Genomic DNA, 23,449 nt, shown 5'->3' with positions numbered 1-23,449 from the left:
GGACACGGGAAGGGGGAGTCAAGGTCACCAGAGCCTCCTGAGAAAACGTAATTACAGCGGTGGCCCAGCCTTTCCAGGACTCTGGTGGGGGCTGGCACGCTGCTGCCGCTGCCACGCCCTAGCTGCCCACCCAGACCCAGCAGAAGGGGGCAGGGCACTGGGCCTTACTCCCCTGCTCTATACCCCATGGGCGTTAACAAGACCTTGGCCACCAAATCACACACGGAATCACTCCCTGCCTGGGCTGCCCCACACAGGGTGAGGAGCCAGCGGGGTCCAGAAGGCTCAGGAAGGCCCAGGAAGGCCCGAGGCCGGTGCCAGCCCATAGGGAGTGCTCGGGGACCAGTGGAGAACCCAGCTCCTAACCTCATCCTATTCTGCCTCCATTTGGCAAACACCAGACTCCTACTCAACTCTCAAAGCCCAACTCTGTGTCCCACAGCCCTGAGGACAACACTGTTCTCTGCCCCTTCACAGATTCCACGCTGCCATCAGACCACCCCCTTACACCCAGCTAACCAGAAACTTCTGAGGGGCAGGCATGGGCGAGGGATAGCTTTACCCCCAGGTCCCTGGCAAGGGGTGGAATTAGGGGCACAGAACATACACTCAGCTCACGCCTGAGACCCTCCCCACCCCCGCACAGGATCCAGCAGCTCCACGTCTCTTGGGGACTCTGGACAAGCCCCTTCCCTCTCTGAGCCACAGCCTCTCCCCACAAAACACGGGAGTGGATGTACAGCTGAGAGCACCCAGACCCCACCCTGGTGGTTAAGGGTGCAACCGCCCCAAGAGCAGAGGGTCTCGGCCTAAATCAGGCACGTGCTCGGGACGGTGTTTCCGGCTGGAACACCCACCCCTCGAACGGCCTCTGACCCTTCAGGGAGCCGCTGTGATTCAGGGCGTCCAACAGGCTGGAAATAATGACAGCTGGCAGTGCAGCCCCCGTAAAACCTGCCTCCACCGTCCCGGCCCCCGGCCCCCGGCCCCGGCCGAAGCGCCTGTTCCTATGGTAACTTCCCAAGGGCAGCAGAGGCGGCCTTGCTCAGCTGGAACAAAAGGCAGCCCGGCTCTGGGGCCACGGGGTCGCTAATGAGCCAGCGTGGCCCCCCGCGCAGGACCACAGGAGCTGGTCTTCCTCCTTCTCAGACAGTCTCAGGCTTGAAATCCTCCTGCAAGCACCACCTGATGGAGGGTGGCCAAGGCCGAAAGCCCCGAGGGAGAGACTAGCTGGGGCAGGACACTCCCAGATGCCAGGTGTGCCCTGCCCTGGTCTCTTACACGGGGGCCCCCAGGCCCGCGAGGTAGGCTCCCATCCACCCCACAGCCAGAGAATCGCAGCCGGGCTCTCTGCGCCTAATTGGGGCAGTGGGCCCCCAACCACGCTGATAAGGCACCCTGTCCCCGCAGGGGCCGCTAATGGGACAGCGACCCGCCAGGCCCACCATCACCGCTCATTAACCCCATCACACCCTGTGATCCTCACACCATGGTGGGGGGAGCCCCGCCTCAGGTCCCCAGGACCCAAGGGCACTACAGGGAGGGGCTTGAGCCGGGGAAGAGGCCCCCCACTTCCCACCTCTGCACCTTGCTCACAGAGTCCCCTGCCTGACAGGCCTCACCAGCCAACAGGTGCCTGCAGGGCCGTGGCTAGGCATCCCGGGGGTGTGGAGGGAGCAAACCCCAGGCTGCAGTCAGCCCCACCCCCGGAGCTCCAGACTGAGACCAGGACCCACTCGGCCCCTGGCTGCCGGAGGAGCCAGATCTAACAGCCGTAAGGGTGGCCATTAACAGGGAATGTGCCCGCAGCACCCCCAGGGAGTGCAGCAGGTGGGCTCTGGGTGCAGCCTGCCCCCAGGACACCTTCCCTAGCTCACCCCCACCTCCTCAGGTGCCTAGGGATGCTCCCTCAGGCCAGTTCCACCCCGTGCTCCCCAACTGCAGGGGCACCTGCCCCAAGGCCTGCCGGCATCAACCCACCACCCCCACCAACGCTGGGCCAGCTTGCTCTCAGGACTCGCTGCAACACACAGCATCTCGGAGGAAAGGGTCATCTGACAGGGGAGGAAACTGAGGCACAGAGAGGTTGCATGACCTGTCCGAGGCTGCAAAGCTCCGAGGGGCAGATTCTGAGTTTGAACCCTATCCTTCAACTGCACCCTCCTCTCAGGGCGAGCGGCCTCCACTGGACAGTGCTGTGACGTGGTGCCCAGGGAGGCCAGCCGGCCCGCCCCCTGAGCCCTACCCTTCTGCTGGACTCAGCAGCAGCGAGGCCGCGGTTCTCCCAGGGGAGGCCCGCCACCACTGGGGCCAGGAGCTGAGGCCCGCAGGCCCCTCCTACTGTTCTTGTCCAAGCTGCCCCCGAGCCAGGCCCCACCCTGCGCCACCCTGCGCCAGAGGACGTACCTGAGGAAGAAGGAGGCTGCCGCCGACGGGCCCGAGGTGCCCCCCGCCGGGGCGCCGGGGGCTGGAGTGACCAGGGCTGCAGTGCAGGCCCCACCGCGGCCCCATGTCTTCGGCACACCATCAGGTCCCACGGAAGGGGGGCCATCCCGCACTGTGTCCGCCACCGCCACCGCGGCCACCGCTGCTTCAGCCTGGAGGGAAGGAGGGGACCTGCCTGAGCAGCAGGCCTCAGCCGGGAGCTGGGGAGCAGACCTGCGCACGCCAGAGCCCAGCGTGCTCCCAGGGGCCCCTACTCATGGGACCCAGCCAGCTCGGGGAAGGAGGGCAGTCTGCCCCACGGGACCCCGTGGGGGAGAGGTGGACACAGATGTCCGCCCAGGGACCTCACTTTCCAGCCCCTCCTCCTTCAAGTTCCAGAAATGCAGTGACCCCAGTGACCCCAGTGGTTGGGACAGATGGACAGGGACCCCCGCGCCCCTCACCGCTGGGCCACCCGCCTGCGAGCACCCAGAGGCATGGTTACAGAAGGAACCACAGCGAGTGTTTGCCGCGAGCACTGACTGCCCCGTGCACGGTGATGTGTGATCCTCCCACCAGCTGAAGTGCCCCGCTGGCGTCTCCAGCTAGTCAGCTAAATTAAGTTCCAGAGAGGGAGACAGCCTCGTAATGAAGCACAAACATAATTAAAGGCTCCCCAGGACGGCGCTGGCAAACTTGAGATCCGGCCACTGTGTATTTTATTTATGTGCACCTGTCGGGCCCTGGACCCCAAGGCCAGCCCCAGCCCCAGGGGGGTGGGCGTGGCCCCTGGCAGAGGAGGGAAGCAGCCTGCCTTAGCCCGGCCACCCCCAGCCCCATCCTCTTCCCCCAGCCGCCCAACCCCGGCCCCAGGCTTCAGGGCTCCCCAGGCACCTTGGCCCCGTCCCTGGGGCTCCCGGCCCCACTCCACCCCAAGCACCACTGACAACCACTGTCCGAGGTGTCCCCTGTGCCAGGCTGGATGAGGCCTGCGGTCCTCACGCTGACAGGACACGGGCCTCTAGTGGCCCTGCAGGAGAGGAGCCCAGGAAGCAGCCACTCTGGAGGGCCCACCATCCTCAGGGTCTCCCAGGTGACACAGCCAGATGCCAGGGTGGCACTTCCACAGGCCCCAGGAGCAGCGTTCTGGCAGGAGGCCTGCCAGCTCAGGGCAGCATCCCTCCCCACCGGGATGGAGTCCCATCCCGCCCAGACTGTGGTCAGCACCAGCTCCCAGGCTCCCCGAGGGTCACAGCAAAACCACATCTGCAAAGGAAGCTCAAAGAGAGCCCCAAATCTTAGGCTGGATGATAGCCAAGGACCCCCTACCTGGCCCTCTCTGCACCAGCAGCTCCCCCAGGGCCGTGAGGACAGGTCAGTGGCAGAGAAGGGCAAACCTGGAACAATCCAGGCCCCCACCAGGCACTGTGCCAGCACACCTCGCCCTGCCACCTGCCTTGCATTTGCCTATACGGCAGGAACTCCTGTGCATCCCTCAGCACCCAGCCCAGCCAGGCCTCCCCTTCTCCAAGCCACTCCCTGGGCCTGCCCCAGGTGCCCTGCCCTGGCCTCCCCCAGCCCTGAGATCTCTCCCCGGCTTCACCTAGGCTACGTAGTGCTGCCCACCCCCAGAGTAACAGGGCCGTGCTTGACTTCTCAGCACCATGTTCTCTTCTCCCACCAGCTTGTGTGAGCACCTGGTGTGTGCCAGGAATCAGGAGGCCCCTGGGGGGCACCTACCACACCTGCTTGGTCTCCCCACGCCTGGCACCTTGCCTTGGCAATGGCAGGTGTTCAATATATCTGTCCTCCAGGGGCACAGTCTGGGACACAGGCATGAGACACACAGAGCCCACAGCCAGGAGGCAGGCTCTGCACCCAAGAGAAAGGGGGCTGCAGGATCAGAGGGGGCACCTGGTCACAGGGGCATTACAGAGGGGGGTCAGGCAGGCCTAGGCCCGTGTGATGGGAACCGGATGCTGCTTCTCCTCCAGGCAGACGTGAGGATGTGGTGCAGCCAAGGACCCTGACGCCAGCCTCCCCACGTGGCCTGCCGTGCACAGGACCTGCGATGTTCCCTCACCTCAAACATCAACCCCTCTAACGCACATGCTCCCCAGGAAAGGTCTGACCTCCTTTGTTAAGCAGGGCGGTATAGGACATTTTAAAGTTGCGTCACCTGCAGGGCCTGAACTGCTCGGAGCAGAGCTGGGTTTGGCAGAGCGCCCACCAGGCGAGCAGCACGGGCAGGGGCTCCCTGGGACCGAAGCGGGCTCACGCCGCAGTGCCGGCACCCACGCTGCCCCACCCAGCCCGTGACGGCTCTGCCACGGGGCCCACCGCCGGCCCAGGCCAGCCAGTGAGCCCGCCCAGTGAGGCACCTGGACAGCAGGGGACAGAGCTGGGGGGTCGCCCCACAGCCCCTCCGCCCACTCCCACGGGGCCTGAGCCATCCCACCGTCTCAGGCGGGCATCACTGCCTCCAGCCGGAATGCTCCGGCACCATCGGCAACGGTGCAGGCCCCCCAGCACTGACCTGTCTCGGGGGTGCCGCACGCACCTCGGCTCCGCCGTCCCACGAGCTGCCGAGACACGGCTCCGGCCATCGGGACGGCCGCTGCCGATTCCTGCCAGAAGCAGAGCCCGGGCATGCCAAAAGAAGCCAGGGGGGCGGGGAGGACGGCGAGAGGGAAGACCACAACACGGGGACAGAAGAGAGGGAGCGAGGGGAGGGCAGGCGGGCGGCCAAACAGAAAACGTGATGGAGGCGCCAGAGCAGCAACGAAAGAAAAGCATGAAGAGAGGAGAGCGTGAGGTGGGCCGCGCCACCGTCCCCGGGGAGGCCCCTGCCAGAGGCTCCTGACCTCAGCCGGTGCCCGGGGGGCCCAGAGTGGGCGCCAGGGTTCCACAGAGCACTGGTTTGGGAAACACCAGACTAACCCATTTCTTAGGAACCCTCCGGGCCTGAATTCCACGTCTGTAAGATCCCGGCAGGTGAAGAACAGTGTCCACCCGCTCCTCGGGAGAAACACCTCACTGCGGGCTATTTCATGCCGAGAGGTGGGGAGGCCAGAAGGGGCAGGAGGCTGAGGGGTCTCACAGACACGGTCTCAGCCCTGCAGAGGGCACAGGGGGCATCGCTCAGGGGGCATGTGCCAGACACCAGGGTCTCCTCGAAGCTCTGCCTGGTCCCCCAGAGGCCCCCAGGCCAGGAATGTCCTTCCCCTGCAGGCGCTAGTCACAGGAATAGCATCACAGCAGCTCCCCTGAAAGTGTGGCCATCCTCTCCTGAAGCCCAGAGGGGGCACCAACAGTGGGTCGGGTCAGAGACAGGCCAGAATACAAAGCTCCCTCCAGCCCCGCCATGTCCCTGAGGATGGGTGGACACCTACCAGGGACCCCCGCCAGTGCTCACAGGAAGTGGGGGGGGGGGCAGCAGGAGCAACATCCCCAAGCTGGTGTCACCGAAACTCCATGGACAGACAGAAACCGTGGCTCCACCAAAATGACCTCACCTCCCACTCAAAGCAGCATGCAGCACCTCCTCCAGGAAGCCCTCCATCCTCCCTGTCCAGGCTGAGCCTCTGCTGCCCCAGACCCCATGGCAGGCTGGGAACCCTCCGCTCCAGGTCCTCCTCCCTGGACTGTGAGCCCTGAGACCCTGGGCAGGGCCTGGCCCGTGTCTGCAGGACTAGGGAAGGTTTGCACAAGTCTCCACTCACCCAGACCTGGGGCAGCTCCTTTCACTGTTTCCCGCAGTCCCACCCTCAGCTGCCCCAGGCTGTGCTACCTCTAGCCTACTGCGGGGTCAGGAGGACAAAGCCTTAATGTCATCTGTAAAGTGAGTGCAGGTGTCCTGCGGACATCTGACAGGCACCCTGTCGACCTGGGGGAGACACCACGGTTCACAGCTGTGTCCCCATGAAGCAGGCGGAGGCAGAGCACCTGGGGTGGCCCCACGCTCTCAGGGTAGCCAGGGAGGGTGACAGGCCACAGTCCCGCTCCCGTGGGCACCCACGTCCTCCATGGTGGCAGAGCTGCCTCTACCGGACACAGTCTGGAAGGCAACTGCTCGACGGTCCCAGCTGGGAAGCTTCCCCGGACACTCGGGAGGTGAATGACCCGGAAAGGGCCGAGCTCTGTGCTCCCGGACGGGGAAGTGGACTGTGGCCTGGATTAGGCCAGGGCAGGCCGAGGGCTGCTCCACCCAGACACCAGGCTCTCTAGCTGGCCATGCCCACAGAAGGACCCACGGGGCCAGCTCCCAGCCAAAGCACCCGGAATGTTCCAGGCCCGCGCCTCCCACCCCAGCAGCCCAGATCCACGCTCGCCTGGAAACAGTCACACGCGGGCCCGCCAGGGGACTGTGGTGGCGATTCGCAGCACGCCTCTCCAGAAGCCTGTCGTTCTAGAGCCTAACACGCAGTGTTTCCACATTCCAGGCCCGCCTCTAATGATCAACGGCCTGGTTCGGGGAAACCACCTCATGTGGGTCCAAAAGTTCTATTTATGGTTTAAGTAACGTCTCCATCAATCGCCAGGACTGTTGTCTCATCATAGTCCATCACCACCCGCCCGAACGCGATCAGTGCACATAAAACCAGGAGGGAGCCTTGAATGCTCACGTGTTATGGTGAGCTGGCTGCCAGTAGGGCTGCCCAGCAAAAGGCCCGTGACCCCACCAGGCACACAGAGGCAGACAGGCCGCCAGCCTGTCCTCTCCAGCTCACACCCCTATGCTGCCTCCCGGGACCCTCAGGGCCAAGACCAACCCCTCTCTCTACCTGGTGTCTAAGGCCCCCTGGCTATTCCCAGTGGCCTCCTGTGCCCCCATCACATCTCCCGCTGGGCCCACTGTCTCTGCCACTTCCCTCCAGGCCCGGCTCAATGCCACCTCCTCCAGGAAGCTGCCCAGCTCTCTAGAGCTGCCTCCTCACCTCTGCTTTCCCCCTTCCACCGACCCCGCAGGCGCATTCCTTCCCAGGCAGCCCAGCTCTCAGGCCAGGAGGCACCACAGGACTGGCACAGCAGAGGCTGGCCTCCCCCTTCTTGGCCTCGCCCTAGGACTTAGCAAACGGAGGAGCTGGAAGCAGAAAAGCCACCCCTAGGGTGCATTGTCACAACAGGTGGAGGCCAGGTCAGATCCAGAAGTTCTTCCCAGGGGTGCCCTGGGCACCCCAAGCTACTGAGGGTCAGGGAGGCTCCAAAGACAGGGCACCCTCAGAGGGGCCAGCCCCAGCAAGGCCACACTTGAGATGGCAACATTCAGCCTGCAAACCACACCCCCTTCAGAGGGGCCGGCAAGTCCAGAGGTGGGGGCGGGCCAGGGGACTCATGGGACTTTGCCGCAGCAGCTGGGGGCCCTCGCCGTGCCTCCACCCCCACAGCCCTCGGGCACAGAGACCACAGGAGAGGACTGCTGAGGCTCTATTTCCGAGACACTCACCGGGCAAGTTTGTGCAGCTGACTGCAGTGACTAGAAAGGCTTCCACAGCCATCTACCTATCTCTCTGCCCCGGGGCCCCACGGGGGACAGATGGCGCAGCAGGAGCTTCTCCAGGCAGCCACAAACGCCTGTGCAGCTCCACCACTGGGTCCCACCTGACCCAGTACCCCACCGCAGCTCTACCACCAGGGTCACACCTCCAGGGAGGCCTCCAGGGTTCATACCTCCAGGCTCCACACAGACCCTTCCCTCCGCTTGGAGGGTCCTTTCTATTTCATTTGCCTGGAGAACCCTATGCTGGGCACTGCTGGGCCCTCAGCAAGCAGATGGGGGCAGCCGGGGGCACGAACCCCCAGGAGAAGGCATCCCTCAGTCGTGCAAGAGCTTCTGGGGAAAGGTCCTACTGGGACCACCCCAGCACAGCTACCCCCATGCACCACCAAGCCAGAACCAACGCCCTCCAGTGTCCCAGGAAACCCCGCTCCAACAACCCGCCCTCTCCTGACCCCCCACCCTGGTGCCCCTTCTCCCGGATGGAAAACTGGGGGACACAGGGGACACCTGGGAGAGACCCCCACCAGCAGAACTCTGTAAGCAACAGGCGCCAGGCCCCAGCCCCACCCCCCAGAGCTCATCTCAGACCGCTGGGCCCTGCCTGGGCACACCCAGCCCGGGTCCATGGCACCTCAGGACCCACCGGTGGCCAGAGCTGGCTCCACGGAGGCCATGCCACTGCTGTGGGTGACACTCTGGTAGGCCTGAGGAGGGGAGCCCTGGAGGGTGGGGAAGGCAGTCCGCAGTCACCTGGAAAGAGGTGGCTTCTGAGGGACCAAGCGTGTGCAGGAGTGAGCACACAGCTCCCACCACCTGCGGGCCTCCCACTACACTCCAGGCTGTGTCACTTGTCCACAGGGCAGGGCCATGTCACCCAGGTCTGCCTGTGCTCTGGGCAAGAGAGCCTGGCCAGGGAGGGACCAGGAGGAGATGTTCCCTCTACTCCAACCCTGAGGATGAGGGTCTGATCTCATCCTGGGAGCCCACGGGGCCCTTGTGTCAGCCCACAGCACTCTCAGAGTGGCCACAACCATCCTCACCCACGTGCCTGTGCTGCGTGGCAGCAACACTCCCAGGGACACAAGAGGACCCTGCCCACCAGCGACCTGGCAGGTGGACTTGACCTGGGCCTTAGGAGTGTCTGCAGCCCCCTTGCTTTGAGGGGAGCCATGCTGCAGGGCACCCATTGAGCTCAGTGGGTGCAGACGTGGACTCAGCACGTCCAGGGCACTCACCAGGCATGACGGCGGCAGGAAGCTGTTGACCCGCGAGACGCTCCACATGCCGTCCAGGCACTGCTGAGCCTGGATGGTGACCGTGCTCAGGGCCCCGCCCAAGCCAGCAGGCGCCACCGACACCTGGACACTGGGCCCGGACGGCCAGGCCAGCCCCTTTCTCCGGTCTGGTCCCACTCGGCCCGGCTGCCTCCCCACCAGGCCCGCCAGCGCTGGTACCTCCCTCGGGCTGGCGGCAGCGCCAGGGCTGGGGGGCGCGAGGCCAGAGCCTCCGTGAGGGGCATCCAGCTCTTCGCGGCTGGCAGGGGCCTGCAGCAGCCGCAGGGCCTCCCGCGTGAGCTGGTTCAGGTGTGCGGCACAGACGTCACAGCGGCGCTCGGCCTCTGGGCGACACGCAGGCAGAGCCCCAGGTGCCGGCAGCTTGTCAAGAAGCAGAGCAGAGAGACATGGATCCTGGGGGTACAAGGGACAGAGGTAGTCAGTGCCCGGGCACCAGGACCCACCCCCCTCCCTGACGCCGGGCCGGCCCACACGACAGCCACTACATAATCCAGAACTGGTTAATATGCCCGAAATGGTGTCATCTGCAGGCACGCAGCAGGAAAAGAGCCACTGGGGCTTAACAGGGAGGCCCGCGGTGCCCTGGACAACTGCCCCCCTCCTCCAGCCACCATTCCCGAGCTTGCCTGCGGCCAACAAGGCGTCCATCTGCACGGCCCCCAACAACTGGGCCACAGCAGCCAGGCCGCATGGCCAAGCAGCAGCCCAGGGGCTGGCGGAAGGGGCCCATCCACGGTGGGCTGAGGGCCCCAGTTGAAAGCAGCGTCGCTTCCAAAGCCCGTCAAGGTGGGTCTGGCGGGCTGGAGACCCTCTGCCTGCCTTTGCGGCGTCTCCAGCCCTGGCCGGGATTGGGAGGAAATGTAAACGGACCCCAGGAGCCAGGCTGTGTGATAGGACTGCAGGGGTGAGCAGGTGGCCCAGGTCCACGGGAAGATGGAGGCCCGAGCACGGCTGGCAGGAGGCAGGAGGCCAGTCTCAGTGGCCCCCACGCTCCACTGCAGACATGGAGTTGGCCGCTGGGGCCTATGCTGCCTGGTGGAGGCCCCTGCAGCCCATCCCCCTGCCCTGTACTGAAGGGGACACGTGGGTCTCCCTAACCATGAGCCTGCTGTCTCAAGAGGGCTAAGAACAGAAGCCAGGAGGTCCAGGAGGGCTTCCTGGAAGAGGGGACACCTCTGGAAAAAAGGGGAGGCGGAGGGAACCAATCCTCAGAAGGAACCTCACTGGAGGGAAGCTATCGAAAGTCACATTCCCAGGGCCCATCCCCTACCCTCGACCCCAACAACAGGCTCTGCCTCAGCCTCTCCCCTGGGCAGCCCCTCAGCATACTTGCCCTTTCCCGAGGGGCAAGCCCAAACTACAGATGCTTGGCCAGGACACCCCCTTGACTGGAGCAGCGGCCCATCCTGGACTTGCCACAAATCCTCCCTCCCCAGCCACAAAGCATCCCCTGCTCAATGGCTGGCCACACTGGCCCCAAAGGACACTGGGCGCATCCAGATGCCCTGCTGGCCACAAAAACGCATCCCTCCTTCAGATTCGGAAGCCAAAGGCACCACGCAAAAGGGGCAGCCCATTCATCCCGCCCAGGCTCCCCGAGCCTGGCCTGTGGCCAGCCTGACTGGTGTCCACAGACGCCAAGGGAGAGCTCCGTGGGTGCCAGCTGTGACAGGGCGGCCTGGCTGTGAGGGGACACTGCTCGGCTCTTGTGTCCCCGGGCCAGGCAGACCCCGGAGATACTTCGGATTCAGTCCAGATCACCATGACAAACCGAGTGTTGAAATAAAGCAAATCACGTGAATTCTTTGGCGTCCCAATTATAAAAGTTATGCTCACACAATACTGTAGTCTAGTAAGTGTGCAAGAACATCGGGTCTTAAAAAATTTTAACACTAAAAAACAGCATCGGTTAAAAAATAACGCTGCTGGGAAAATGGTGCTGACAGACCGGCTCAAAGCAGGGCTGCCCCAAATCCTCGGGCTGTGAGAAGCGCACAGAAAAGCAAAGCACGGCGAAACCAGGGGCCCAGCCGCCCCACGTGCCCCAGGCAGACCAGGTCGGATGAAAGCGAGGCCCGGCCAGGCCGCGCCTTGCCGCTGCCTGATGTACGGGCTTTCCTCCGGTGGGGGCTGGGGGCCTCTGAAGTGCCCGGCGTGTCTGGTCCCAATTAGCGGACACCCCCACACCCTCCTGCTCCCCCGTGGGGAATTCACTGCAGACCCCAGGGAGCCCTGCGGAGGTGGGGGGCAGGCACGGACACGCTGCGGGAACCCCACCCGGGTCGCCCACGGGCCACAGATGGAATGCAGACGCCCTGCCCCCGCCACGCAGGGCTCAGACAGGCCTGCTGCCACTCCATCACCCCTGCCTGTTTTCCAGGCCCAGCTCTGATTACCCTGGTTTTTCCACTCAGCGGGAGGCAGCTAATGGTGGGCTGGTGTGAGGGGAAGGAAGTGCCGCCTGCTACAGCCATTAACCCGACTTGAAAGGCGGCCCAGACCCCGCCCGGCCCCCAGGCCCCACAGCCCATTGTTCTGGGGCCTCTGCCTGTCTTGGGGACCTTGGGCCTCTGGGGAGCCACTCCCTCCAGGAAGCGGGGAGTGCAAGGGATGGGGGGTTGCTGACTGACCTGGGCCCACACCAGAACCAGACCCCCACCACACCCCCACAGTTGCCCCTGCCCACCCCCCTCCCCCAGCTCGTCAGGCAGAATTCAGGTGGCGGCTGTCAGGGAGGCCTCAGCCACCCGCCCACCCCGCACCCAGGCCTCGGGCTCTGAGCATCCAAGCCCCATGTGGGAACCACAGGGGTCTGCTCTGAGGAGGGGGAGCCCTCCAAGCTCAAGCACTCCTCTCACAGGGAGACAAGCCCAGGGCCGCCAGATCACCAGCTCAGGAAGCCAAGTGCAGGGGCTTACAAGCCCATGGGCCTCCAGGCCATGGTCTCCCCTGAGTCCCACTTCACAAGCTCCCAGAAGGTTCGGGGCCCCGACACACCCGGGCCCCACCCCACGGCCAAAGCCTACTTTGGGAGACAAGCACCCCTTCCAGCACTGGCAGCCAAGCCCACCTCTCGGGGGACCCTCACCACCTTCACTGGGGAGGTGACGATGCTGCAGGCCCAGCAGATCCCCCAGGCCTGGGGGCCACCTCTCCAATTTCTGCCTGGTATCACACACCTGAGATGGCAGAGACCGGCCAGGAGGAGAGACCCACCTGGGGTGACCACACAGAGACTGCAGTGGGCCCTGAGCCCCTCAGGCAGGCCAGGCAGCAGAGGCTGGGCCAGCTCGGGGGCCAGGAACAGGGCAGCAACAAGGGATGCTCACTGTGGTCGTCCAGTCAGAACCCCGCCCCACAGCCTGCAGACCAGCAAGCCCTGGGCAAGACAGACCTTGAGTCAGGGTCCAGCACCCTGGCCCAGCATTCAGGGCTCCAGGGAGGGGGGCTTCTCCCAGGATGGGCACCCTGGGCCCCAGAAGGTGAGGGACGAGAGCATCTTCCACACCACCTGCTGCCCCCTCCCCAGGCACAAGCCAACAACCCTCAGACTCCAGCACAGAGGGCAGCTGGGGAAGGCCAAGGAGGAACAGGTCGCCCTTCCCTGAGGCCAGTGCCCTCTCCCAGCCGTGGGACAGCTCCTGGCAGCTGCAGGGAGGGCTCAAGCCCCCAAGAGGTCACGGCCCCAGTTTCCAGAATTTTAATCCCTGAAAGCCCCAGCCACCATGAGGCCTAGAGCCCACCCCTCCCGTCCAGAGCCCAGCGCCTTCAGACAGGAATCACCCTGCTGCAAAATAATACTTTTAATTTCCTCTTTATGGTCTAATTAAACAGATATTTTACTTGCATTTGGAAAACGTTTTTCTTAATTTGATTCAATTTAGCACTGCATACCCATCACACCACCTGGGTTTTCGGGGGCCTTCCCCCACTTAAGAATGATGGCTTTTTATCTTCCGTCGTGTTTCTGGGATTTCCGAGTTACTTTAAGTAATCCTTCTATTTTCTCCTGTGAGGGAGCCCTAGAGGGGCTTCACCGGGGGAGCTGCCCCACCATCACCACCAGGGGAGGCTTCCCCGGGGTCCAGGAAGGCCAGGCTCACCCCTGGGGCAGGGCGGGAGCTGACCAGACCCCCCCGCAGAAGCTCCCATGGGAGAAAGTGAGAAGGAGGTCTACTCCCCAATTCAGAAAAGCCCCCAGACCTCAGGGCTGTGAGAAGACCCTCTCTGAGCCCCCATCATCCCGTCTTTTAAAAGGGGGCCCCAGCACCCACTGGCAGGGTGGCTGGGAGAGCGCCCAGGACCAGAGTTCAGCCTGGAGGAGTGCGCGAGGCCAGCCACACTGTCAGGAGTGGCCTGCAGGCAGCTGAGCGCGTCCAGTCCTGCCTTCTCTCCACAAACAAAGCGTGCTGGGCCCTGACCCCGGGCAGCCACGTTTCCGGAGTTGACAACAGGTCCAGGAAGGGACCCCGGCTGCCGGGCTGGGCGCTGCCCTCTCAGGCTGACATTCCGAGGTTGCATGCAGCCTGGCGGGATGGAGCTGGGGGGTTCAGTTTTCCAGCCCCACCTTGGCTGCCCCAGGCCCTCCCATCTGCCAGGCTCCTCTCTGGGGGTGGAACCCCTAGCCCGAGGCCCCGCCCACCCACATCTGCTGGGTCCAGTGGGAAGACCTGGAGACCCCCCTTCCCCAGCACAATCCTCCCTAGCCTGCCAGCCAGGACACTGCAGACATCCCATCCTGCAGGCCTTCAGTTCTGAGGCCCCATAGCTGACCCAGGGGGAGGGGCAGGGGGATGGGGGCCGCAGCCTGGCCACCCAGCACTGCCCGGCACCCGTCCCCAAGGCCCTGCACCAGGCGCCAGCCAGCTGGGCAGCTTGGGGCACACACAAGTTCATTGAGACCTCTTCCCCTCAATGGCCTCCCTGTCCTCTGCCAATGCCACACAGAATGGGGGAGGGGGCCAGGGGGCTAAAGGCCAGCCAGACAGGATGGCCTCAGTGGAAGGGGCTGATAGAGAAGCAGCTTCATCGGGAACTGAAGCTCACCCAGACACGGCGTTCAGTCCGCTGTCCCATTCTGGGTCGGGGCACAGAATCTGTGGACCTCAGCTTCCTCATCTGAGCAACAGGGCCAACAGCAGATTCTCACCACCAGGGCGGGGCACACCACACCCTGCAGGCCCAGCACCACTCCGGGGGCTGAGCCCAGCAAAGGGGCAGGTGCAGAAGCAGAATGGGGCCCCTGTCCCTCAGCTGGCCCCAGGCGTCCCGAGTTCTCCTGCTGGGAACCTCTGCACGTAGGTGGCCCCAGACCTGTCCCCGGCTACCAACCCCTTCCAATGAGTCTTCCAGGAGAACCAAGACTACAGCTCTTTATTAAAGGACTCTCCAGAACACCGCAGGCCCCAACCTCTGCTCCTGGGCTGGAGCACAACTGCTCTCTACCACACCTCCCCACCTATGACCGCATCCTAGCTTCCCCCCAGCCTGGCACCCCAAGACACAGTCTCCACAAGTGCTCAAAGCATCCCCATCCTGGAGCTCTCGATGCTCCCACCATCTCTGTGGGTCTAATTCTAGCCCAGATCAAATGCCATCTCCTCCAGGAGGCCCTCCTGGATTCCCCTTCCCAGAGCCTTCCCTCCCAGGATCCACAGCACTTTGGTTAAGAGCACAAACTTTGGAGTGGGAGAAACCAGGGTGAGAGGCCTTGAGCAAGTCCTCCACACCCTTGTGTCTACTATTTCTGCCCTGCCACGCAGGGCGGTGGAGCTGAGGACGTAATTGCCCAGAGGCCTGCTGACTGGCTGATGGCACTGTCCCTCCTGGGGACGGCCGGCTCTGCCCACTTCCTGCAGCACAATCCCGCCAGCCAGGTAGGCCGGAGGAATGCAGGGATAAACATCGGGCCCAGCCTGGCCACCCTGGATGCCCACCCTGAAGCTCCTGTCCAGGCCTCAGGAGCATCCAGGGAGGGGAGAGGTTCCACTCCCCACAGCAAAAACCCTGCTGATCATCCAGCAGAGGGGACAGACAGCAGGTGGGTTGGGCCCCTGGCATACCTCGAGATCCAACACCCAGGCACACCATGGCCCGGCAGCCCCAGGCCGCCTGCTGGCCAGCTGTACTGGCCAAAAGTCCCCTTGGAGCGCCAGGCACCCACCCCCTGGGAACCACCTCACTCGTTGGCTGCCGTGAGTGTGCTCCCTTTACAGACCAAGGCTCAGAGACACTAAGACACTTGGCTCAGGCCACACAGCTTGGGTGCAGAGCTGGGACTTAAAGTGTAGGGGCATGGACCAAAGAAAGGGGCCTCGGGGATAAGACCGGGGGCCTGCGCTGAGCTACAGGCAGCCACTGGGTGGGGCCAAGCTGAAAGGGCTCCCAACAACCTCTCAGGTTTCAGAGACGGCCACGGGTGTGGGGCTGGCAAGGGCTCCAGGAGGCAGAGCTGGGCTGTGGCCGTGCACCGAGGCTGTGAGGGGGAGGACAGGGGACGGGGAGCGTAGGCTCAGACAGCTCGGAGGGAGCCGGCCCTGCAGCCCACGACCCCGCGCAGGGCACAGGGCAGGGCCCGCACCTGGCATGCTCCACCCGGAAACAGGCAGTGGCCCGGGCCAGCATTCATCACACAGGGTCAGACGTGAGTGCACACGGAGGTGTAATAACATCCACCCGAGGCTGGATGCAGCAGGCGCAGAGCAGCCTAGCGCAGGGCCGTGCAGGACTATAAACCTGCCAGCCCTAGGCGCCCAGCTGAGCCCACTCACCCCTGCCCCAGCCCAGCCCCCACCGCCTGAGATGCCACCAAGGGACAGGGATGGGACCAGATGAGGCCAGGGAGCCCTCCCACAGAGCACCAGGAACCCTGACATCCACATGGTCCCTCAACCACAAAACACAACACCAGCAGTAAAAGTGCCCTTTATCCGGAGGGAGCAATGACCCTGTTCCCAGATGGGGAAGCTGAGGCGCTACCAAGGAGTGACCACACCACAGGAGGTGGTGCCCCCCACTCCCATCCTGACCAGGAGAGTCTCATCAGCCACGGTGTTCACCCAGCGGGAAGGAAGAAGCCACAGCTTGGAGATCAGGGGACCACCAGAGAGTGGTTCCCAGAGACACGGCCACCCAGGCTGCTACCAGCAACCTGACAGGGGACAGTCCAGCCTCAAATGCCACTCCCCACTGCACAGGCTCCCTGTTCTTATGAAGCAGATGAGCAGACGGAGGCCAGACACGCCGATGGGACATTCAGTCCATTTTCACTCTATTTAGTTATTCATACCTCACACCTCCTCACATAAAAACTGTGCGATGGCTTCCAGGAACGACACGGCATAAACTGAAAACAAAACCACATGGCTAGAGACAGCCACATTAGAACAAATAGAAGTGATCAGTTCCCAGAGACACGGTAGAAAGAGCTCTTCTGGTCAGCAGAAGCTGAAAAGTACATGTGCCATGAGCTTCCTGGCAGGCAAAGGAAAAAGGAAACTAGACTTTCCTTGCTATTTAAGACAAGAACCAGCTCTTCTGACTCCCAAGTATAAGATTCCTTCAGGACACTCAAGCGAAACTTGAGAAGGCCCCAGACTCACTCCTTTAACCCATCCTAAACCAAGACAAGCCCCCAGCAAGGCTCTGACCAGCCAAGGTGCAGGGGTGACTGTAGCCTCCCTCCCTCCCTGAACCTCCACCTCTCAGCAGAGGGGCAATAAGACCAGTCACCACAACTTACACCCCTGCTCAGCCCCACCTCTGACCACAGCTGGACTCCCCACAAGCAAACTCTGTCCTGCAAAGAGGCAGAGCTCCATACCCTAGACCCACAGCGCCTGCATCCCAGCCAGCCCCCGGTGCCCCACCCTCACCCCCTGAAACCCCAGACCAGCAAGGACATAGAACAGGCACCAGGAGTCTGTGATTCCATCACAGGAACGAAGGAAATCCCCAGGGACAGAAGGGAACACCAGCTAGACGACCATCTATCTAGGGAGAGGGGAGCCAGGGGAGGGTGGAGAGGGGTCAGCCAAGGTCTCGCAGAGGCCAGGTGGTGAGGCTAGGCTGGCGGGGATTGCCTCCTCCCTCCCTCTGCCTGGGCTCCATCCCACAGAGTAGCCTGGGAGCCTCCAAGCCCCATAGATGGATCCCTTCCCAGCTGAGTCATCCAGTTCCCTGCCAGCTGGGAGAGTGCCCGGCAGACAGCCCCAGGGAGCACCCGCCCCACTCACACCTCCCTGGCTGCCTCTGGAGTCTGCCAACACCTGGCTCAGCTGAGGAACACTGCTGACGCCAGGTGCCCCGCCCTGTGGAGCCCTGAGGCAGACAGATATTGTGGCCCTGACCACCCCCCAGAAGCTGGTGGAGTTCAGGTCAGGCTCCAAACAGCATGGGGGGAGCAGGGGTCCAGGGACTCTGACCCCAAGTGGCAAATGGGCTCAGCCCCTGCCCCAACCAGGCCCACAGCCTGGTGGGGATGACAGATCCAGGACCCTACCATTGTACACCAGTGCAGTCAGAGCTGGGGGCTCTGGGGACAAAGGACACCCACACCACGCAGGCTTCCTGGAGGCGAGACAGAGGAATGGACCACCACTGATAGGATCCACACCCCCGAGTCAGGCCCCAGAGAGAGGCCAGAGGGTTCTCTAGAAGCCTGGTGACATCACCCCAAGCTGTGCACGGGACGAGAGCCCTTGGCCTCCCCAGTAGCCTTCAGACTTGTTGCCCAGCTTGGTGAAAAATGTGAACCGATGCTGGGGTTGCATGGGTGGGCAGGGGCCATGAGCAGTGGTTCTGGAATTTGCAGGGTTGGGGAGGACAAAACCCCTGCCTGGGTGAGCCCGAGATTCACAAGAGAGAAATAAGATTTGAAACTTTGCCCCATCAGAGTGCTAATCAGTTCAATGCCAGGATCGACACATCAAAGTCACAGCTCCGGAGGAGTCACCACCTACTCATGATACATCTGGGCAGCAGCTGGGGCGAACCCGCAAGCAGTATCCCCACCCCACTGCTGCTAGGGGCCTGGGGATTGCCATCCTCCCGAGGGGCGTCATCGGGAGGTTGAGGTGGGGAGGAGAGAGCCAGAATCCAGCCCAGCAGCCCCCAGGGTGAACACAGCAGGCTGTGGGAGGAAAAGCCTAGTCATTCAGTCATTCAACAAACATTTCAGGGGCACCCAGACCTCGTGGTGCCCTGACAGAGCTCCTAGCCTGGGGGTGGCACACTGAACAAAGGGACCACCCAATGACCAAGGAGTGTGGGAAGAGCTGAGAAAAGGTGGGGTCAGGTGGCAGCAGAGGTGGCCTCCCTGAGAAGGTGGAGATGTGGGGGAGGGGAAGCTCTCTGCACACAGAGGGGCCCCAGAGCTCTGCGCCCTGAAGTCAAAGTGGGGTCGGTCACCATGGTCCAGACACCACAGCCGGAGCCCCGGGCAGCTCAGGCTGTGTGGTTCTGCCAATGAGCCTGGGAGGGATGAGGGCTGGGGGTCTGCAAAAGGGGTGCTGCAGTGAACAACCACGGGACAGAGAGGACACTCGTGCCCAGGGGCTGCACCTTTCAGGGGGCCTCAGTTTGGCAGGGCCAAGCTGGGACAGCAGGACCCAGGACCGTCCAGAGACCCTCCTGATGGAGCCAAGGTCCGATGAGTCCCCTCTGGCTGCCCGAAGAGTGGGCAGCGGGGGGTGGGCAAGCACTGGGAGCGGGGCAGGGCTGTGGACAATGAAAGGGGTCTGCAGGGACCCAGTGACCAGCATGCCTCGGGGGTCTGGGGCCTCAGGTTCTGAGTCAGGGGACAAGAGGGGCAGAGTGGTCAGTGGTGGCAGAAGAGGAAGGCCTGGCTTTGGCCTCAGGTGGGAAGCACTGGGAGCCCCAGGCAGAGACTTCTCAGAGGCAGGGGCACAGGGAGAGCAGAGAAGGGATTTGGCAGGGTTGCAGGGGTGGGGGTGAGGGGGTGGGGCAGAGCAAGGCGTCTGCAGCAGGCCCGAGGGGAGTGACCCAAGGAGGCTACAGGAGGACGTCTGGAGAGGGTAGCTCCAGGCCACGCAGGGGTCCAGAAGGGGTTCCCAGAAGATGAGGCCAGGGCCCCTGGTGAGAACAGAGAGTGGCTCAGTGGGGGACCCAGAGGCCCAGCCTGGTAGCCCCTCCACACCCAGGCCCAGCACCCTTCGTGGTTCAGGCAGGACAGTCTCCTGGCAACAACCCGGGCCGGCAGAGCACGGCCCCTCCCCCACGCCCCCGGGCATTGGAAATCAAAGATGGGGGAGGGCACAGTCCTAACTGCTCCGCATGAGGAGTCCCTGGATGGGAACCACGCTCACCCCCACTGCCCAGACAGGGACACCGAGGCAGCTGCAGTGAGAAGGTACCAAAGGCAGCCGGGAAGAGGCAGGCCTCCCGCCCAGGCCGCCCGATGGCTGAGCAGGCCTCCGACCGCCTGGGCACAGCATGACCCCCGAGCCCATGCCCCAGCAAAAGCAACACGGCCTGAGGTGTACAGGCCAGCCTGCGCCACTGCCAGCCCCACACACCTGTGGAAGGGGTACAAAGTGGTCCCCAGTACAGAAAGGGAAACTGAGGCCACAAGTTTTCATAAGCCAGCACGGAGTCCCACAGCCGGAACTGTCTGCCCGGGGGGGGGGGGGGGGGGGGGGGGAGGGCAGGCATCAGGCCCCGGCAGGGTGACTGGGGCTGGCTGAAGACCGCTGTCCTCGACCCTCTCAAGCCTCCCTCTACACCTGAGACCAGGCAGAGACCCAGGAGGCAGAGGCCCCTAGGCCATCCTCACCTTGAGCCGTGGAGCCCAGCGGGCCACCTCCCTTCCCAGCCTCCCCAGATGCCACAAGCAGGAGACCAAGTGAGGTGACAGCAGCAAAGTTCTCTGTAAACTGTGGGGTGCCGACCCCACGAAGCTCATCTCCTCATGGTAAGAAACAAGCAAGGGCCCCCGGGGAAAACTCTAGAACACAGACTCTACACTCTAGTGGCCTGTCAGCCTCAGAGCAGAGCCCAGTGCCCCTGGACCATGGGGCCAGACTGACAGGAGCACCCACTGGGGCTCACCCAGAGCCGGTCACACACGGGGGCCCCCTGGCTGCCTCAACGAGCTCTCCCTCCCAAAGCAGAAGCAGCTGTGTGCACACATCCTGGGTACCACCTCCCCAGCCTTCCTTGATAGGATCTACGGGGCAGGCCCGTCAGGTGAGGCTGTAGGCTGTGTGCCAATCAGCCAGGATGCTGGCGAAAGCCTGGGTCTCATAGGACAATGAGACCCATCAAGGTCCCAGGATTGCAGGCCCAACCACCGATGATGTTCCATGGCCCAGATGGCTCAGCCCAAGGGCCTGAAGCCCCCTGGGCCCGTTTCCATCTTCTCTGGAGAAACAGTGGATGAAGGGGCCTTCCCTCCCTCAGGCACAGCACCCTACAGGTTGGACAGCGCCCCCTAGAGGCTACCCCCAACTGACAAAGGAGTAAACAGAGCCGGGGAGAGGGCCAAAGAAAGGAACAAAGCATGAGACCCTCGTCTGCTGGGTGAGCAGGCCACTGCGTGACAGGGATGGCTGGGCAGGGGGTGAGCCTTCACCTGGCACTGAGGGGTACCCAGTGTCAAACGTCAAATTCGGGGGAGGCCAGGAGAGGTGGGTGGTGAGCACCGCAGGTGGTCCCAGAGCTTCCCTGATGAGCTGTCTGCAGGCAGAGACCATTGAGGCCTCCCAGATGAGGGCCCCCGAATCCACCAGCGACTGGTGTGACCTGCAGCTCTCTCCACCCAGCTCCCCTGTCCACCTGGTGGCCAGCCGGCCACATGTCCAGCACCACCAGGCAAAGCCCAGCTCAGTCACTAAAGCCCCTCCTCTCTGGCCTCACTTTCCCCCAGTGGGGTAGCAAAAACTCTGTACCAAAACACTCTTTTCTGGGGCCCTTCTGGTGACTTTTCAACCAGATTCAAGCCATCTGGGGCACAGAGCTAGGCAAGGCTGCTCCCTGCTCAGAGAGCAGATGTGGGAGGGTCCAGCCCCGCCCCAGGACAGGCCACAGGTCCTCTCCCCTGAACGCAGAGAGAAGGTGCCCAAAACACAAGCCGGACTCACATGACCTCCCCACACCCCACCCTGCCAGACACAGGGAACACCCGTGGGACCCCAGGAGGCCAGGGTCTGGCCCAGACCGCATGGCCTCCTTAGAGAACTATATTTAGATTCAATGGGGATTATTCGGACTTCCCAGGAATGCTTTCAGAAAGACTGAAGGTCAGGCGGGAAGGGCTTCCTCTGGAGACCCCCACCTTCCCAGGCTTTGCAAACTTCCAGGGCGCATTGTTCCCGGAACAATGGTCCCAGCTCCTCCCAAGCCCCGGGCAAGCCCACTGGCTGGAGAGTTCAGCAGAGCCCCCTCCCCAGGCAAACACCTTGGTGCTGGCGCTTAGAGCCTGGGGAACCCAGGGGCCCAGTCACTCAGTTCCCAGATGGGCAGCCACTGCCAGAATGGCAAAGCTCCAAGCTGTGTCCCACACACAACTCTCATCCGTGAAGCAGGAGGTGGAGGGAAGGGGCTCCCCTCACAGTAGCTGGCCCACCCGCTGGCCTTCCCAGCCCTCCTGCCCCAGGTGTGCAGTCTCCAGACATTGGCTGGGGACCCAGGTGCCCCAAGGGCGACATCGCACCAGATAACCTCTTGCTGCTGGCAAAGCAGGAGCGGTCCCTCCCAGGGCGGGGTCCCTGCCCCCTCCCTCTCCCTTCCCCCCCAAAGCAGACTGTGGTTCCAGCTGTAGGACATCTGCAGCAGAAACACCCGCCCAATCCTGCTCCAATCGGACCTTGGGACCCTCTTAGGGTAAAATGCCCCGATTCACACAAGGTGTCACAAATGGGGAAACCGAGGCCCAGAGAAGGGAAGGGATTGGCCAGAAATCCTTGGAACCTCGCCTCCTTCCAGATCCCAAGGTCTCCCAAGTTCCAGCATGGGCCCCTGTCCCACGGCTGCCTGAGGAAGGGTCACTTACCCGGAGGGATGTCCCGGGCCCGCTGACCAGCTTCCACGCTTGTCGCTTGAGCTCGGCGAGCTTCGTGTGGCAGTGGCGGCACCAGCCGCCTCCACCGGCCGAATGGCCCTGCTCTGCGCCTGCCCCTGCCCCGGCGCCCTCGGGCGCAGGGCGGCTGCCGTAGGGGTCCTGTTCCGGCCCGGCGGTCAGCCTCTTGCGGGGTGACCCCTCCAGCAGCTGCAGCGGCTCGCGGGCCGGGCCGCCCTCGGCTACCTGCGGGGGGTGGGGCGGAAAGGGACCCTGAGCCTGAGCCACTGGGCGGCGCCATCCCGGGACCCAGCACCGGTGCCTCCAGACCTCAGAGCGACCCAGCACCAGAGTGACGCAATCGACAAAGTTAAGAGCGCTGGGCGCGAACCAGCCGCCCACCGTCTTCTTCCATCCCAGGTCTCGACTGGGTCCCCTACCCCAGCAGGAGGCTCGGCGCCACCCGCGCTCCGCTACAGGACGGGCCCCCAGGGCTCTGTGCATCCTCTGTGTCCCGTGCTCTGTCCCGGGCGGCCTGGCGTCTCCCAGCCGCCAGCCTCCCTCTCGGGCCCGGCCGCGCGTACCGCGGGTTGCGCCGCGCACAGGGTAGCGCCACGGCTGCCCATGGCCAGGACGTGGGAAGGACTTGGCGGTCGCTTCGGGGCCACTCGGGCTCTCCGGGGCGCCGTGGCTACGTGATCCTGTCCGGGGACGCCCCCATGACCCGGCCGGCCACTCCGAAGTTCGCGGCCCGGACGAGCGGCGGAGAGCGCGCGGCGGTGGCGGCGGCGGCGGTCGGTCGGTCGGTCGGTCGCGCTGGGAGGCGAGGGCGGGGCCGGGGCGGGGCTGGGGACTCCGGGGGCGGGGCAGGGGCGGGGCTCTGGAGGGCTGTCCGGACCCGCCCAAGCCCTCGCTCAGCAGTGCTTGGGGGAGGGGGTCCTGCTTTCCCCCGTGGCTCCACCCATTCCGAGGCCCCCAACCTGTTAGGCGAGTCCCAGCGCAAGAGAGGAGCGCTGGGGGCCACGGTGAGAGAACCGGTACACGCGCGCGCATGCGCTTTCCTGCTCCGCTCCTGGGACTCTGGGACCTCCCGGGACATACCAACCCACTCCTCACTTTACAGGAGAGAAAACTAAGGCCGAAGAGTGGAAGGTCTTTCCCAAGGTCACACAACAAAGTGGAAGGAAGAAGGGGCTGAACCCCAGCCCCCAGACT

The 23,449-nt window shown here is 63.7% G+C and overlaps 1 protein-coding gene across 1 annotated transcript in view; it reads right to left on the bottom strand.

The window, feature by feature from the left end:
• The window catches only part of KIF26A (kinesin family member 26A), a 40,073-nt gene extending 17,022 nt beyond the window's left edge, over positions 1-23,051 (bottom strand). The window contains 4 exon segments of the mRNA XM_032482801.1: positions 2,407-2,597; positions 9,160-9,612; positions 22,229-22,480; positions 22,819-23,051. Of these exon segments, the coding sequence (XP_032338692.1) occupies positions 2,407-2,597; positions 9,160-9,612; positions 22,229-22,480; positions 22,819-22,860 (938 nt within the window). The 5' untranslated portion in view covers positions 22,861-23,051.
• Between the last annotated feature and the right edge of the window lie 398 nt (positions 23,052-23,449).

Source organism: Camelus ferus, chromosome 6 (genome assembly GCF_009834535.1).
Source record: "Camelus ferus isolate YT-003-E chromosome 6, BCGSAC_Cfer_1.0, whole genome shotgun sequence".
NCBI classification, from domain to species: Eukaryota; Metazoa; Chordata; class Mammalia; order Artiodactyla; family Camelidae; genus Camelus; species Camelus ferus.
The sequence above is the reverse complement of the archived record's forward strand: the minus strand, read 5'-3'. Positions and strand labels throughout refer to the sequence as shown.